General features: G+C 32.7%; 1 protein-coding gene across 1 annotated transcript in view; it reads right to left on the bottom strand.

Annotated features, from left to right (window-relative positions):
- DMD (dystrophin) overlaps nt 1–18,718 on the bottom strand; it is a 1,897,222-nt gene that overhangs the window by 1,437,030 nt on the left and 441,474 nt on the right. The window contains 2 exon segments of the mRNA XM_039846417.1: nt 7,237–7,368; nt 8,624–8,805. Of these exon segments, the coding sequence (XP_039702351.1) occupies nt 7,237–7,368; nt 8,624–8,805 (314 nt within the window).

The following is an 18,718-nucleotide window of genomic DNA, read 5'->3' as shown; positions in this document are numbered from 1 at the left end:
ATAGTCATGGAGATATTAAGTATAGCATAAGGAATACAATCATTAATATTATAGTAAATATGTAAGGAGAAGAGAAGTACAAGATTTCTTGAGAGATCATTTTGTGAATTATATAGATTTCTAATCACGATGCTGTACAAACGATACTAATATAGTATTGTATACAAAAAAAAAGTATGGGAATAATAATACATGGTCTTTGTAAAACATTTAGAAGGAAGCTAAAACTGTCTTCATTCCTATTCCTTAGAATAACCACGATGAACTTTTAAAATTTTCATTATATCACTATATATATATGATCCCCTTTAATCTTTTTATTTTAAAATCATATTCATGCATATCCTATAGCAAAAATAAACTAAATATGAATTGATATATAGTACTTTTGGTGAAACTACTTCCTTCAATCTATCATTCAACTCCTGAAACATGCCATTTAGTGCAAGGCATGCACATGTGAATGAGCAAGAGGCAAGAAGAAAAGAGGCATCCAATTAATTGAATGACATAATTCAAAAACATGCTATAAGGCAAGATCCAGATTTAAGAGAGGGGGGTTATACAAAGGAGGAGAGTCATATATAAGATTGACAATATTTGCCAGATCAAAGAAAGTCTTGAAATCTAGGCCAAAAGATAGGAAGGAAAGGGTGCTAGAAATAATCCACAATGGCAATAGGTAGGAACGAAGAACCAATTAGGTATGAGGTGGTTCAGGGAGAGGGAGTCACACATGGCTAGATGGGTTCAAGCCTGGGTGAGAATAAATGTCACAAGAGATTCCTGGTCCCATGGGCAAAGATGAAGTCAGCTTTAAATATATTGAACTCCAGTTTATAGTAAGACATCTGTGTATGAAAACTACTAATCCGTAGGTAGGTGAAATTGTAGAACTTGACCATTTCAAGAGTAGAACTGAAACTCTGAGAATCATGGATTGTGTCTGAATAGGCACAAAAATTAAGGGTATGGGCATACTTTGTAAGATAGGCGCTTCCTTTTCATTTCTTCTAGTTCATGAATATCTAATGACATTTCTAGCTTTATAGTGTTATTCACTATGTATCCACCTAGCCTTATATTTTGTAAATATTTATCATCTAAAATAGTTAAAGATAACATTTTTCTTTTTTCTCCTCTTTAATTCCACCCCCCTCCAGCTTCCATCCCTGACCTATTGACGTATTTTCCCCTCAAGAACTGGATCTCTGAAAGTGGGGTGTCCCATCCCACATACTCGTGGCGTGCACCTGGGGTATGGTCCGCTCTATCTGGACCTTCTGCATGTAAAACAGATGTGCTAACCACTATACTATGGAGCCAACCCAAGATAATGTTTTTCTTGACTTCAACTTGAATTATTTTGAAGAGCTCCATAGTATGGTTTTTCTGTTTTTCCTCTTTGCTATTTTACTGATTGATATAATTATTACTTTTCTGATGCAGGGAGAAATATACCTGACCTACAGCTGAGCTCATCAGTTAGCCTACTAAAAATTATGAGATTTATTTGTGTGTGTGTGTTTTTTTTTATGTAGAGCACTTGGGAGACCATAATGAGATCTACTGAGTATCATTAGTGGGTGGCCAATTCAGGAATAGTGTAGCAACCCAGAGGTGATATAATCGTATTTTAAGATTTGGTCTTTTCATTTCTACTCATAAGTAACTCTTGTGTATTCCATTATTTATTCCATTTTAACATATGTAAATGGTTAAGTTACTATCTATAGTTAACATACATTTGACCTCTGCCTATGTCTCATAGGCTATTTGCTTCTTCATCAGCTAAACTTAACTCATGGGTTTTAATTATGTCTCATAATACACAAGTTTAGTTATGATTTCTGCTTAATGGTCTTTAGAAGTTTATCTATCCTCTTTGATTTTTTTATAACACAAATAAATATTCTCAAAAGAAGACAGCAAACATGTGTTCCGCATTGCATTAGCAAATACTATAGGTTGTCCAAGTATATCCAAAATTCAACCAGTATGCATCATGCTCATTGATAGAAACTATGAAAAACAATGTGGAGGTTCTTCAAAAATTAAAAAAAAAACAAACAAAAAAACTACCATATATCTAGCAATCCCACTTCTAGGTACATATCCAAAAGAAATGAAAATAATATCTCAGAGAGATATATGGACAGCCATGCTCACTGCAGCATTATTCACAATAGCCAAGGTATGGAAACAACCAAAATGTTTATCAATGTATGAATGGATAAAGAAAATGTGGTGTGTACATATATACAATAGAATATCATTCAGCCTTAAAAAGTAACAAAATTCTGCCATTCGTGACAACACTGATGAATCTGGAGGATATTATGCTAAGTGAAATAAGCCAGATTCAGAAAGACAAATATTGCGCAATCTCATTATACGTGGACTCTTAAAAAAAAAAAAATAACTCATAGAAATAGAGAGTATAATGGTAGTCTCACCAGGTACTGGAGGGAGGGGGTCATGGGAGTGATTGTTTAATGGGTACAGACTTTCCAGTTTGCAAGATGAAGAGATTTCTGGAGATGAATGGTGGTAATAGTTGTACAACTTTATGAACGTAATCCCACCAAACTGTATACTTAGGAATGGTTAAGATAGCAAATTTTGTATTATGTGCATTTTACCACAATAAAAAAATTGGGAGGAGGAAGGAAGAGAAACAATCCATATCCAAGCCCCTATCAAATCTTGCCTAGATTATTGCAATAGTATTCTAACAAGTCTCTTTGTTTCCATCCTTGCTCCCTTCAGTCTATTCTCCATACAGCAGCCATGTTGAAATAATATAAGTTTAGGTCACTCCTCCAATTGCTTTCCACTTTGCCACTACTTAAAAGGCCCTCTGAGATCTGGTCTACTATAACAGTTCAGACACCATCTCCTAGCATTGTGACCCTCTTCGATACCTTTCCTTGAATAGTCCAAGTAGTCCCACAACTCAGGGCTTTTGCACTGTTTCTTCATCATGAGTTTGTCTTCCCCAACATACCCACACCTCCTTCCAGTCTTTACTCAAAATTTACCTTCTTAGTGAGTCCTTCTCTGACTTCCCAAACTCAAATTTGAACTCTTCTTTGCCACATACGGTAAATTACACTTTCCTCTTTTATTTTTGTTTCTTTTTAGCACTTACCATTGCATTTATTACTACATTTTACTTTGCTTAATGCATATTACTTACATAATATTTAAAAGGTTTTACTTGTTTATATTATTTATCTTATTCATATTATGACTATCCCATGAGCATATGCCCTCCATTAGGGCAGGAATTGTTTCATATGTTTGTTTATTGATATATCAGGTGATCTTATAATAATATCTGGCACATAGTAGGTGATTATCAAATAAGTGTTAAATGATAGCATAAATGAATACTACTCCATATGTGAGAAATCCTATATATAAGAATCATAGTAGAGAAAAGTCAGTGTTGGTTACCGTAAAGAACATGGTCTTGGAATTAGATAAATCTAAACTTGAATCCATGCTCTGCCACTTATTGATTAGGCCTTGAAATTTTGATTCAGTTGGCCAATTTGTAGGAAACAAAAGTCACTCTAAGCTGAGAGGACCATAAAAACTAAAATGGAGAAATTGCTTGGCACTTATGAAGGAGAGCCAGTGATTTAATTTAGTTGGAGTAAAGAAAACATGAAATAGACTAGTGTGAAATAAGCATGAAAATATAAATTGTTAATAGGTCATGGAGCTTCCTAATGAAATTTAGGAGAGTGGACTTGTTATAAATTCAAAAGAAAATAAAGAAAGTTTTGTGAATGATATTAAAACGATTAAAAATGAAATTTAATTGGATTTAGAGGAGGCAAAGCTAAAGATAGTGATAATAATTGCAAAGATATTTCTGTAATCTAGAAGACATATATTGAGGGCCTGATTCAGAGGACATGTGCGAATAATGAGGGGACATAACTTAAAGGAGAAATGCTGTGAGGAAAGAATTGACTTTAAGTGTTCCATTATTGCATATCAGATCAATATAGACAAAAGATCATGTCACATATTTAAGTCTGGATGACTGCTGAGTAATGTTATCATTTACATAACAAAAAGAATAAGAAACAGGTTTGTGAATGATAAAGTTCACTTCCGGACACAGGAGGTTTGAGAAATCGATTGACATCAAGGTATAGATAAAAAAGAATTGAAAATGAGTTGGAAATGTGGCTGTAACTCAACAGATATTGGAAGAAGTAAAAACATGTAATGGTCATCTGCATACAACTTCAAGCCAAGAGATTAAATCATATTGATAAGATAAAGTATATAGAAATAGGAAGGTCAAGAGATCTTCCATGAGACTCCTACACTGAAGAGTTGGTAGAGAAGAAAGGACTAGATAATGAAAGAGATACAGAAGAGTCAGAAATGGAGACCACTAGAGGCTATGAGAACAGTATTTCAACTATAGTAGAAAGCCTGAGAGCTGAAAAGAAGACATTTGATTTAGTGACTAATTATTTTTTGAATGAATGAATTAAAGAAAGAAGGAAAGAAGGAAAGGAAAGGGCTCTCGTTCGAAATCATCGCTCCGGCAAAATCATCTCTTTCATCAATCAACTCCGTCGATCGATAATTATTCGAAGAAAATGCCATCTATCTCGATAGAAACCTAGGATTCGGATCGAAACCTCAGGAAAAGGCTCCTGAAAAATGCATCGCGAAAATTATGGAATTAATCTCCGTCACGTCCGGAAATAAAATCAAAAGCTCTCGTCCATCTCCACTCGAAATCCTCTTTCAAAATTATCTCCAATTAAAGATAGATAACAAATCAATAATAAAAAGGGTCGGGGATCCAAATGATTTTTCTTCTTGGTAAATTATGAGAAAAACTCATTTATAGGCAGAGATCCCGAAATAAATCAGATTGCTTCACCTCAACAGGTTCACAAACTGCGATGAGTATAAACAAGATTTTTCAAGACTGGGACCAATAAGGATAACTGCTGTTTCTAAGATGTTGGGAACTTTTAAGGTAATTAATGAATTTTATGGATTCCATAGAGGACAGTCACTTGCCTGGCTATCTTCCATATATATTATTGAAAACTTCTCCCTTCCTTGTAGACTACCAAGTAAACACTTCAATGAAACCCTCTAATGGAATCCAATCTGGCTTGCCTCGAGTTCATTTGAAGTGGATCAGATACAACCTGTAGGGGGCAGGACAGGCTCAGCCCCGCTGAGAAATTCTTCAGAAAATATTCTTCATAAATAATTAAGATATAAACTTATCAAATCTAACTAAGTGTAACATTATTTTGTGATATGCTACCTTAGAAACAGGCAGAATATATCATTCCCCATTAAATGTAATTCATGCTTTTTCTTTTCTAAAGGATAAGATTAGGTACATTTCAATAACTTACGTTAAACAAAACAAATAAGTGAATGTGTTGACTATTTTATGAAATATATATTTTGTAAGATTTAGACAAAAGTAAGTGAACGAATGGAGTCTAGCAAAATTAAGTCCATTTTTAATTACTTCATTAAGGAGTTATACCTGAGCAATGCCTTAATGAGGTGGTAATGAGGTAAAAATGTGCTGCTAGAATAGGCATTGGAGAAAACCTGGAAAAGGCAGCTCAATAGAGTGATGAGGGGGAGAAATGCTTATTTCTTTGTCTTGGCTTATACCCCTTTATTTTAGTCTTATTCTTTAAGTCTTAGAGGTTTCAATGGGAAGATAGTGATAAAAGAGCCTAGAGAGTCAGGGGGAATCAGGAGGGTGGGAGAAAGGGGAAGGGAAAGAAAAAAAACGGTGGATATATTTAAACTTCAAATGTGTATAAAATAGCACCTCCCACTTCTATAAGGTTTACGAGAATTGTATCAGTTCATATAATGTGGACACGCGGCATATAGTAATGTGTGGCAGAATTATTTTTGTTTACTGATGATAGGAAAGCAGATTAAGTTTCTTGTTCAATTTTATACAACTAGCCTTTGTGAAAATGTGGATGGGAATTTAATTGAAGATAAGGATGAGTCACACGTACTTTCTCATCCAGTCTCCTTTATTCAGCTTTGCAAGGAAAGTAGCCAAGGATAGAGGGCATAGCTAAGCCTTGAAATGTGTTTCCCTGGGGGAATCTTTCAGTGTTAAGAATTTTCAGTCTCATGCATCAATTAACTATGCCAAATAAATCACTAATTAAATACAACTACTATCTTTAAAAAAAAAAAAAAAAGTATACTTTTTCACCAATAGGATCAGGTCTATCATTTCTAAATTCCCATTAATAGTGTAGTTTTGATAAAACTTCCTCAAGAACTTTTCAAATTCTCTACTCAGCAAAATAAAGTTTTCTTTTAAAAATAAATTCTAGCAAATCTAGCAATTCTAGCACATTTCACTTTCATGCTCTAACATATACAAGGCTATAATTTTTTGTATTTTTAGGTTCCCTACATTATTGCAATGGTAGAAAACTCCACTAGTAAGATGCCTTATGTGGAAAGTATTAAATGGTATATAGAATCTGACCCAATTTTTCTGTGACTCTTTTATATAAATACTACAGAGCCTATTATATACAAGTTTAAATTAGCAAAAATAAAAGCGATCACATGAAGAAGTTTGCAATTATGGTTTTTAAATAGAATAGAAATACATTTTTTATAGAATGAAAATATAATAAATGCATCTTTATAGAGTACATATTTCCTTAACATATTATATATCTAGAAAAATCTCCCCAAATAGTGATTAGTAAATTTCATATATTTTCACAGTTCTTTCAAAAGTTGCATATATAAACCTTTAATGAACTTAATGATTGTTTGTAACCATTTGCTACCCTTACAGGTAATTACATAATGAAAGCATAAATCACTACTAGGAGAAACCCCATTCATAAACAATCAACATACGTTAAACCCAGAGCACTTTGTAAAGTATATGATTGCCTAATCACTATATTGTACACCTGAAACTTATAAAATATTATGTCAGCTGTAACTAAAAAATAAATTTAAAAAAATAAATAAAAAATAAAGTGAACAAAATCTAAAGAAGTCTAATAGCAAAACAGCATCATGTGAGAGTATATAAAACAACTGGTAACAATGAAACAACTCTTGATGGATGAGGAAAAAGGCACTGCTAAATTGGAACAAACAAAAGCCATGTTAGATTTTTTCTTGGATGAAGAAACTTTTGGTTTTGTAGGACAGTAAATGTTGACAGACCTGTGAAGGAAATGGGCTCCGTGTGGGGTCAGAGGTGGTGACATAAGCGGCCTGTGTGTAGGCATAGCTCTTGAACCGAGGCTTAGGTGAGGAAGGAGTTCGTTCATAGCCCTGTGCTAGACTGACCGTAATCTGCAAAAAAGAGTTGGGGGAGGGGGACAGAGAGGAGGAGGAAACATGAGTAATCCTGGAAGGACTACTTTTCAATACATTAGAAAAATGAACATTAAATGGAAACAGTGAGATGAAAAGTTTAACTGTAAAAACAAATAAACTGCTGTTAGAAATGAGTACACTCCAAGACCTGTGGTGCTTAATATCACGTTGGAGAGCAGGTCATCAGGGAAGATATAAGGGTAGGATTTAACCATAAAAATTTCATACTGACACAACTCCAGCACTAATATGGGATGGTGCTCTTCAATCTGGCAAAAATAGGCATCCAAAAGCAATTTTCTATGAACCCAAAGTAAACAAAACCAGAATTCATCAGGTCGATACCCTGGAAAGGACTGAAGTTTTCATAAACTACATATAGAACTAGCTCAGTAGAGTGAGAAAATTAGACCTAAGCACTTTCCACACCTTCAACAGAAATTTAGCTAAAGGCTTCTTCATCATTGCTTGTGTCAAAAAAATACAAGAAAATACCCCAAATAGCCATTACTGGGAGCAAGAAAAAGCCATGTAATGAAAGAAATTCCACAGGATTCTATACGATGTAATAAAAATTTTTATCATATGTAGTATCCATTTAATTTTGATTTAAAATATTTAAACTACTTTTATTTTAGCAAAAAAAACGTTACCTCGAATAATCAAAATTTGTTAATATGCCAGTGGGCTGCCACTAAAAATAAGAAAATATTATTAAACAGTACTTGCCTTCTCTCTGACTCTAATGCTTTTCTCTTTGCTCTAGTTGATGGAAAGTTTAATGTGTATATGAGCTTATGTTTTATTTCATTTTACATAATGAAAATAAAATATATTCTGTATTCCATATTGCTATAATAAGGTGTCGATCAATAACAGAGTATTTTAACAATGTCCTTTGAAAACAATATTATAGTCCGTGATATCAGATAAAACTTTAAAGGTTTACAGTCAGTCTCTCTCTCTTTATAAAAACAAACAAACAAACAAACAAAAAAAAACAATGAGTCTCTAAAATATGTATATACACACATGCATGCACAGGTACATTATGCTACATATATAGATAATATATTTGTGTGTATGCACACATACTTTGTTACATATACTTATATGTATGTATATATCCATAGATAGAATAGTTTTATATATATATGTATGAGTATAATACCTAAAAATGCATCTAAAATAGAAAATAATTTTGATATTAGTTGTACTTTCAGCACTGTACCTGTTGAGAATAGTGCATTTGATGATGTAATTGAAAATGTTCTTCTCTAGTAACGCTAGATGGCCGTGGCAACATTTCCACTTCCTGGATGGCTTCAATGCTGACTTGTTGAGGCAAAACTTGAAAGAGGGACGTGATGTACATTAAGATGGACTTCTTATCTGGATAAGTGGTGGCAACATCTGTAAGTACATTAACACCACACATCAGTTTTGGGTTTCTATATTTGAGTCTCTAAAAGGAGAATGAACAAATCAATGTTACAGGAAGAAGACAAATTAATGAGCACTCGATTGTCCATGAATATCCTCCAGAGACCAATTAGGACATGATAATCAGGCCTAAAATGCCCTTCCAATTTGGCAGACCAATGAGATGAGCATTAAAGTTAATTTCTTTTCCTTGTTCACATAAAAACTTCATCCCGTAATACTTTTTTCTAAGTCAAATTGCCAAACTAGCCCATCTAAGAGAGTGGTTCTCTTTAGATAAGAAACAAAGATAAAAGATAACATCTTCTTGTCCACTTAAAATTCTATTAGCATGTCAATTAAAACGGTGCATTGGCAATTAAACAATTACACAAAAGAGTTTAATGCCTTGGCTTCCAGTAAAGAAAGCTTGTGCCTCCTAATCAAATTTTTGCTGGCGATTAAGTATATAAAGAGCAAAATATGTCTTTTTGTTGAAATGAATCATGTATTTTCACAATAAAAATAGAATAAAATTATATATCTATACCGTATATATAAAGATTTATAATATTCCTTAAGTATATTAAAAATATTTGTTTACATTATGGTGCATCTGTTAAAGTCAAATGTTGGTTCCCTTCTCAGATTTTAGAGATAAATTTAAAAGTCCTTCACATAGAATTGATCAGACCTTACATTCTTTGCCACATCCAGGGAATGAAAGAAACTCAGCATTTAAAGACAAAAATAATTTGTAATAACACATAATAAGTGGCAGCTCTTTCTAAAGGTTCTTTGGCTAGTTGGCATTACAATTTACACACTAGGCTCATTCCAGGCAACCAAGACATAAAAATAACCCTTTATGTGAAGTATATCATCAATCCTAGAATGTAAGTCCTGGTAGGAGGCCAAGGCAACTTTGCAGCAATGTGCCAGGCATTTTTTCTTGCCATAAATTTATCTTAGCTAGTATTAAAAGATCTGTTTTAAATTAAATATCTATATGCTAGACAGGTGTTCTGATTATGAGTAAAAAAATCTCAAGTCCACCAGCATAAAGAAAGGTTGAACAGATCACTTAGTCCATCCCTTCACAAGTAGCAGGAACATGATTAATCAGAACAACTATTTTTAAAGTATTTTTAAAAGAGTTACAGAGGAGAGAAAAGTTAACTAATGTTCCTTGGTCTGCTTCTATCCATAGTATAATACAGTACTTCTCAATTTTTAATGTGCATATGAATCACCTGGGAACTTTTTTTAAAACCAGAATCTGATTCAGTAGGTCAGGAGTGGAGCCTGAGGCTCTACATTTCCAGCAAGCCTAGAGGTGATGCTGAAGCTGCTGGCTTTGAGTAACAAGGGTCAAAAAACTTACACTGACGCAGACCACTATACCATCTACTCTTTCACCATTTCACTCATTTTTTTTTTCAAAAGATACTTATTGGACACTTAAATGAATAAGGGTGAGAGGTACAAAGTTATACAATACGTATTCTCTGTTCCTTATTATAATTTAATTATTAACCGACAGATGGGGAAGGTAATTTTTGCAAATATTTTTCAAGGAAAAACTGAAGAATATTTTGTGCATGACTACTGTCTGTCTAAAAAATCTGACTATCTTAGCTTTAAAATTCTGAAGCCTAAAATCTCCCTTTCATTTGATAATTTTTTTCATGTGTTCATTGTATGATGGATACTGCACTTCATCATATTTTAAAACTAGATGTTTTCTTCCTTCTCACTAGTCACTTATCCGTGATGAGTGTAATTTATAATTCTGTTTATTTTTTAGTGTATTAAATAAAACCATGCTGTGAGAAAGGCATTGCATTAAATAAGGTTTGTAAATGACTATTTACTGCTGTATTATATATACACATGTGCAGGTATACGTTTGGCTTCAAATATATGCCAAAAAATATGATAAAAAGAAAAACAAAGGTAAAAATAAATCAAGCATTATTTCTATTGTCTCAAGCAAATGTCTATAAAATTATAATACATTTTAACTACATAAAACATTTTGTGAATGAAAGCAAATATTAATATCGATAATTACCATAAATATGCTATTTGGCCAAACTATTGACATTTTTGCCTCAATCTATTACGATCCCTCCTCTGAGGTTGTACAAGATTCAGGTAAAATCTAATATTTCTTTTTTTAAAGAAAGGGATTTAGATATTCTAAAATATGTAGAATTCCTTGAATATATATTTACTAAAGACTTAAAATACTTTAATAGATTATCCAGGAGATTAACAAGATAGAGAATTTGTGGATTCTGCTCACAATCTGGACTAATAAAATAAGTAAAGAAAAAGAAAAGTATAAAATAATTCATTGCTGAGCAGAATGTAAAATTTGTTCCTTGAATGGGCACAACCAGTGGAAGAAATTATTATTGAGGGACTAGAAAATTCTTTATGAATAGGAAACTGAAATAAATATGTATAGGATTTCATTAGCTGGGAATGGGAAAATAGGGAAAATGGGGAAAAAGTATGAGCAAAAGAACAGAGGTAGGGACAGATTAGACATGTCCTGGGAGTAGTGGCTCTGAGTCTCTGAGCCACAAGAGGAGGATAGCGAATAAAAAGATAACATGGGTAGATTGTGAGTGGAACGTTTAGAGATCATTGACAGCAAACTAACAGATCTGGCCTTAGTTCAATAGGTCAGAGAGCAATTAATTACATTTGAGGAAGAGTGTGACACCATTAAAATTTTTGTAAAGTAAAACCATTAAGTGCAGAGGATTCACAGACTAAAAAAAACTGGAGGGATGTGGGAAGCTATGACCCAATCTACACACAGGCAGTGTTAGAGAACTTAAATAGGTTACATAATGAAAACAAGGGGCTACATGATAGGAATGCTGAGAGGTCCAAAATGACTTCGTTCGATTTTTTGATCACTTACTCCACAGTCTTTGGAAATGCCTACATACAAAATTTTGTCCTAATCTCTGAGGATACAAAGATTAATAAACTGAGAATAAAATGAAGGAGATGGATGGAGGGAGGAAACCGTTTGTTCCATAGCCAAGGTAACAAGTAGCCACCAATACACTTTTCAGTCTCATTTAAATCAATTAACGATTACCTGCCTACATGGTCTTGATCAAGCTTCCCCAACTGGTAACACCTCGATTCTGAAAAGTCTGTCAATCAGGAGTGAATTCACTTCACCAAACAAAATTCTGAATGCAAACCAATTAACAGTAGTCTCACCTGAGCAATCAACCACGCTTCTAAAAGTGACATCAACCTATAATTCTGAATGTTCACAGATCTCTTGACTTCAAACCTAAAAACACTCTAATTTGAGAGACTGTGGTTGACCAGCATAATTCCCTCTTATTTAAGCAATAAACTCAGCTTTGTGTTTTCATTTCAAATATTGAGTAATAGTTACAACATTTGATAAAATTCAAGTGCTCAATTTCACTTGTAAATTTAAACTTTTTAATGGGAATGTATTAGATGAGAGTGTGATGTAGTGAAAGAACAAGCAATTCTCAATTTGAAGATTTGGATTTTTAAAAATCTGTACCTAAATATTTATATATGTAAAGAAATCTCCTTAATATAATTTACTTCTCTTTCCTCACTTATGAAATAAAAATCTGCATCCCAATCTCACCATGGTGTTACGAAGTCCAAATGCAATGCTTACAAAAGAATAAGTTTTATTAAACCTTGTGTTGTTGCTACGGTGCAATCGTTGTTCTTTGTGTTATTAATACAAACATACCTAGTTATAGAAGACCATTATACTATTAACAGGAAGCAGAAGCAACACTGGATTAGAAAGAAAGGCCATTCACCATTTATTACATATTTACAAAGCCATTATTGTGTGTCAGAGAATATGCTTAGCCTATGTTATATTATGAATATTCAGTGGATGAGCCACCTAACAAATAATTATAAACTGTACACTGTACTAGAGATCAAGGATGTTTCATGACTTAGGGGTTATCCTCACTTACTGATAAATACAACAAGGCAAATGACTGAGACTCCCGTGAGTACCTAAATATTTGTTAAGAAACTGAATAGAGTAATTGAGACCACAGAATTTGATGAGAACTGTGTAAGACAGCAAATGACTGAAAAAAATGTTGTAGACAATGAGTAGCATAGCATTTGAGGAGAGCGAGAATGATCCAATGTGATTTACACTTTTTAATTACAAGATATTAAAATGTATGAAGTGAAAGAAGTGGCTGCACCGCCAAAATAAGAACTTACAATTATATGAAAGTAATTTTTGCACTAAAACTTTGCTATACATTGGGTTCATTGCCATAAAGTTTTAAATTAATAATTTCTAATCTAATATTTGAAGCCATCTCAGAATGAAATGTTGAGAACTCATAATACTGCTAGAATATTTTATTTTATGAACAATAACACTAATTTTGAAGAGTGTTTCTATACTAATCAGAATTTTGACAGTGAGGGCTATAATGGAACAAATAAATCATTTAGTGAAATTTCATTATCTTTCAAATGAGGAAACTGTAGTCCACTGTGGTTTGACGGCCATTTCAAAAGCTAGGCTAAATCAGAATTAGAGCCCAGTCAGTGTATTCTACTTTTCAGTACCTTAACTTCCTTCTTTCAGAGAATGCTACCTTAGTGAATTAGAAAACTGAGTTATGTCAAAGTCATTATCTAAATAATCACCTTGTGATCCATGTGGTTCCATTACCAAACATTATTTATATTCTTTATACTTGTAGTGATTTCTATTTCTAATAAGTGAGGTATAATAAGAGTAAATACACATAAAAATGCAACTTCAGTAGTAATCAAAGAAATACAGATTAAATAAAGATGTGAGTTTTTAATTATATCCCATTGCCTACCAAATTATCAAAGAATGACAAAAGGATAACAATCAATGCTGCAGAGGCTTCAATGATTTGGCCAAACTCCTACTTTGCCGGAAGAGTATGAGCTAATTCACAAGGGTACGAAAAATATTTTGGCAATGTCTACTAAGATCTTAAAAACAATTATATTCAATGACCCAGTAATTTTCCTTCTGGGAATCTACCACAAGGAAATAACCAGAAATTTAAATGAAGATTTACATAAATTTGATGTGAAATTTAAGCACTATTTTCAATACAAAAAAGATATTTATAATATAAAAGGGAAAAAATCCAGACCATTCCAAATGGCTCAAAATAGAGAATTAGAAATGATAAAATACAGGTATATAATTGTAAATGAATATTACAAAGCCATTCAAAATGTTGCTTTTGAAGAATATTTGATTACATGTGAAAATAAATTCTTTATAGTGTAATATCAAAAGAGCAGAATGGTGTAATTTGTGTAGAATATAACAATTCTATGAAAAAAACTGAGTAAATACATTTTAAGATATCAGTGAAATGGGTACACTGGAGGGATTAAAAATCCTTTTTCTCCTTTGTTCTATCTATATTTTCCACACTCTCTATTTAGCACCCACTAAATTTTATAATTAGATAATATATTCTATATTATAATAAAAATGTCTGTAAAGATAAAAAGAAACAATAAAAGCAAAGTTGCTCAAAGTTTTCTTTCAGTATGCCCTCACTCCAAAATAAGTCAATGCAAATGTGTTTGTTAGGACTCGTGCTTTCATCAAAAACTTGGGCATTCAACCTCCAGAAAGTCTGATTAGCCAGCTGCCAGGCACAGCCTTGAAACGCCTCTGGGAAATCTAAACAAGAGGCTCTGTTTAATTAATAAATAAATAATTCATTAATAAATAAATTACAAATAAATAAATACATAAATAAATAAATAAATGAATGAATGAATGAATGAATGAATGAATGAATTCGGGTCAGTTTTCTGCCAGGAGAAAGGCAGGAATTGAAATATGGGATTATAATGCATACCATGTGTAACCAGAAAGAAGCAGGATTTCAAAGATAAAACATGCATAAAGGTGCACTTACAAAATCTGGTCTTTTAACAGTTTTACAAAAAAAATAATAATAAAAAGGACTGTCATTTAGAAACTAAGATCAGAAGAAATCTAGATCATTTCCCACAGAATTTGTATTAGGAACAAAACAGTAAGTAAATACACTTTTTGTAAGAGAAGGGGAATGGGTGAACTGGTAACCAGAAACTTGTACTCTCAAACTAAACAATGTCAGATAGCTCTAAATATGAAAATGAGAACACATATATGTAGTCATAATCAAAAACCTAAGTTTGCTAAAATAACCAAATATACATATGTGAAATTCTAACAAACATACTGCTGGAAGCAAAACACTAAACCTTCATTTGAGGTTTACAAATGAAGAAATTATGTTATAATGTCATTGGATCTCTAAGCACTAGAGTTTGTAAACTGTAGGCAATATCATAGTGATGGACTGATTCATTAAAACATTAGATTGTTATTTTCAATTTTGATATTTTTCTTCCAGCACTACCTTATACACATTTGCATTTTCACTTTATAAGCCACTATACACAATGACTATAGTGCATTGTAGTAAAAAATAACTTGCACAGGTCCCCTCAAGTAAAATTCTTTAACATTCTACAAGAGATGTTCTACCTTCATAAAATTAAATACTCCTTAATTAAGCCTTTCCATAATTTTAGCATTTCACTCACTGATCCAAGTTGCTTTTATCATCTAATAACAATGCTTGTCATTAAAGGACTATAAAATATAGTAATGAAAAATAATTTGTATTGATGAAGATAATTCAGTTTCACACTAAACTTAATTATAAAAAGCAATGTCTTTTATTTATCCATGAGAAAAACTAAACACTTTTAACTATCCAATTATTCTAGTAAATATATTTATGGTGCAGATAGCAGAAAACTACAGATCTTGGCACAAGTACAAAACAGTACTCAAAATACACAATGCTCATTTAGGGCTTAACAAAACACACACACACACACACACACACACACACACACACACACAAATCAGGCATTTATAGAGACTTCAGATACACTGGCAACTAGTTCAGCATTTTGGCCATTAACCAAATAATGTTAAATGTATGTATGAAAATAAATATTACGTATCCAATCTAATAAAAAAATAAATGAGAGGTGATGTTATTGATTCTAAAAAGTACTGGATTGACAATATGAGACAGTGAAAAATATAGTTAACAAACATTTATTCAGTTACCACTTTGTGCCAGCTATATTCTAGTCTTTAAGGATAGAGTGGTAAATAAATGAGCCCAGAGATCTGTTCTCATGGAACTTTGATTCTAAGAGGGAGACAAAATTACAAATAAATAATTTCAAAATCCTCAATTTACCACTTGCCAATTTATCCCTATCATCTAGTTCTTTATGCCTCATTGTATAAAAAATAATAATAATAATAAAATGTCTTCCACAAATGCATTTTCTTTGCTGGGCTTTTTGGGGGCAATTAAATAGGAGTGTGGACTCTGTATATACCAAATATTCTCATAGTGCCTGAGAACAAATGCATATAAGCTGGTGGGCAAAAGTCAATTAAATGGAAATTCTCAACCAATCCTCATTTTACAAGTTTTAAATAAATTGAATGTTTTTAAACTAAATATCAAATGTTTTCTGTGTGCAGCTAATCAAAATGAAGTATTCTGTCTTTAAATTTTCAATTTCAAAATGCGACAAATTTCCAAAATTCTCATTCCAAGCTACTCATTGAGATTGAGCCCCATTAGAATATATTTACTTTAAAAAATATATCTCTGGCCATTTAAAACCTTAGAACAGTGTTTTACTACATGTCCTCTACGACAGCAGTCCCCAACCTTTGTGGCACTAGGGACCGGACCTCCTATGAGAATCTAATGCCTGAGGATCTGGGGCGGAGCTGACGCGGTGATGCCAGCACTGCGGAGTGGCTGCAAATACAGATGAAGCTTAGCTTGATGGCCCACTGCTCACCTCCTGCTGTGTGGCCCGGTTCCTAACAGGCCACGGACAGGTACTAGTCCGTGGCCCAGTGGTTAGAGACCCCTGCTCTATAATCAGGAGAATAGAAGCTAACTCGACCTAACAAATAGAAGCTAGTCAGTCAGTGCAGGAGACTATGAATAAAAACAAAACAAACAAACCAAAAAAAAAAACAAAAAAAAAACATTTGTACTTTCTCACAATTCTCCCTACATGCCTATTATTGAAAGACTATTAGAGTTTCCATTTGAGAGGGAAGTATTTTGGCTCAGTGACATTTAATTTTGCTTCCTTGTCACCTGCTGTTTTTGTGCTTTGCTTTTGATCTAGCCAAATTGACTTCTTTTTTCCTCCTGCTAAAAAAGTACATAAGTTTCATAAGTAACCCCACATAATATCTTCTTTACTAATAGAAAACATTCAATTTCTGCCTCCTCATTCTCTACAGTTAGAAATGATAGTTGATAAACCATGAAGTCAGAATGGAGATGCTCATTTCATTTGACTCAAATTTTATTGATTATTATGGTGCTTCCTGGTATGTTTTGAAATTTAGAAATATTTCTTATGATAGAAGGGCAATTCCAAGGCAAAATTCCTCAATGATAACTAGCTTAAGGCAAAAATAAGGTCAATCATTTTTATAACAAATATTATAAAAACGTATCCATTCCATATCAAAGAGCTGAGCCTGTTGAATCAAACATAATTTCAGCAAATCATAGCTCTGCTCCTTATAGGCAAGAGATTGTGATAACATTAATTTCCCTAAATCTCAGTTTTATCTGTAAAATGAGTCATATCAATATCATGCAAATAGCTAGTGGTGGTGCTTCAGAGAGAAAATGAATACACAAAGTAAATGCTCAATACACATTATCCATTATTTGTTATGACTATTTCCAATTGGCACATAATTGTAATTTCTGGGTCTGCCTACATTTACACATTCATCAAATATTTGTAGGGTGCCTACCATATCTAAGACATGAAGTCATTTCACTAGGGAGAAAATCATTTTTGTAATTAGAATGACTCCATCTCCTAGCTCCTAGGGTAGAAATTGGTGGACTATAGGATAAGCCTCAAGGCAAACAATCCAGATTTGACTCACTCAGACATTCATAAATAAAACATTTCTAATGGAGGAGCAGTGTCGGCAACATGTCAGATGATAGATGAGTATCATGGTGGCATCAGGTACCATATGTAACATCAGAAGAAGGGGTACAGTGTTTGGCAAAACATCATCACAATCAGACCTCACAAACAAATTACAAGATAATTGAAGGCAAAAGAGGTTTTCTTGAACTAATCCTCAGTTCTGTAGTATTCTAACTGAAAACAGGACACCGTGGCCAAATAGCATGCATTTGTGTACTTTCTAAGCACTAGAAGAAGCATGCTGATGAAACATACAAAAAACAAGTTGCAAACTTTAATAAATTTTTCAAATTACAGAGACATATTCTGCTTTTGACAGTACTAATAAAATTTCATTTGAATATGAGTTTGGGGTTTCTAACTTTCACCAATATATTTGGGGGTGCCAAATTATACACACAATAATATGCATATATGATAAATAACTTTTAATATGGAACAAAGGCAAATTAGAACCTCACAAAAGTGAAAATAATCAAATGTGAAACAATGATGGAGAAAGGTACAAATGAAAAGGAGAATGAGCATCAAAAAGTAAATAATAAGCAAATATTAAGAGAATGGTAAGAGTATCTTTTATACGAGAATATAATGAATGATGTTTTAAAAAGTATAGAAGGTAAGTGAAATAATTTTCACAAAAATTTTACATATACTCAATAAGAATAGAGGATATTATTATGAATATTAAATAGACTTTGATGTGTTTGTGTGTTGAAAATACTGCATATGTGGAGGTGTATGGTGGAATTAAAGAAAATTGTAACTATTGAGA

This window comes from Pteropus medius, unplaced genomic scaffold (genome assembly GCF_902729225.1).
Source record: "Pteropus medius unplaced genomic scaffold, Ma_sr-lr_union100, whole genome shotgun sequence".
Lineage (NCBI taxonomy): Eukaryota > Metazoa > Chordata > Mammalia > Chiroptera > Pteropodidae > Pteropus > Pteropus medius.
Note: the sequence above shows the minus strand (reverse complement) of the source record. Positions and strands in the feature narration are given on the sequence as shown.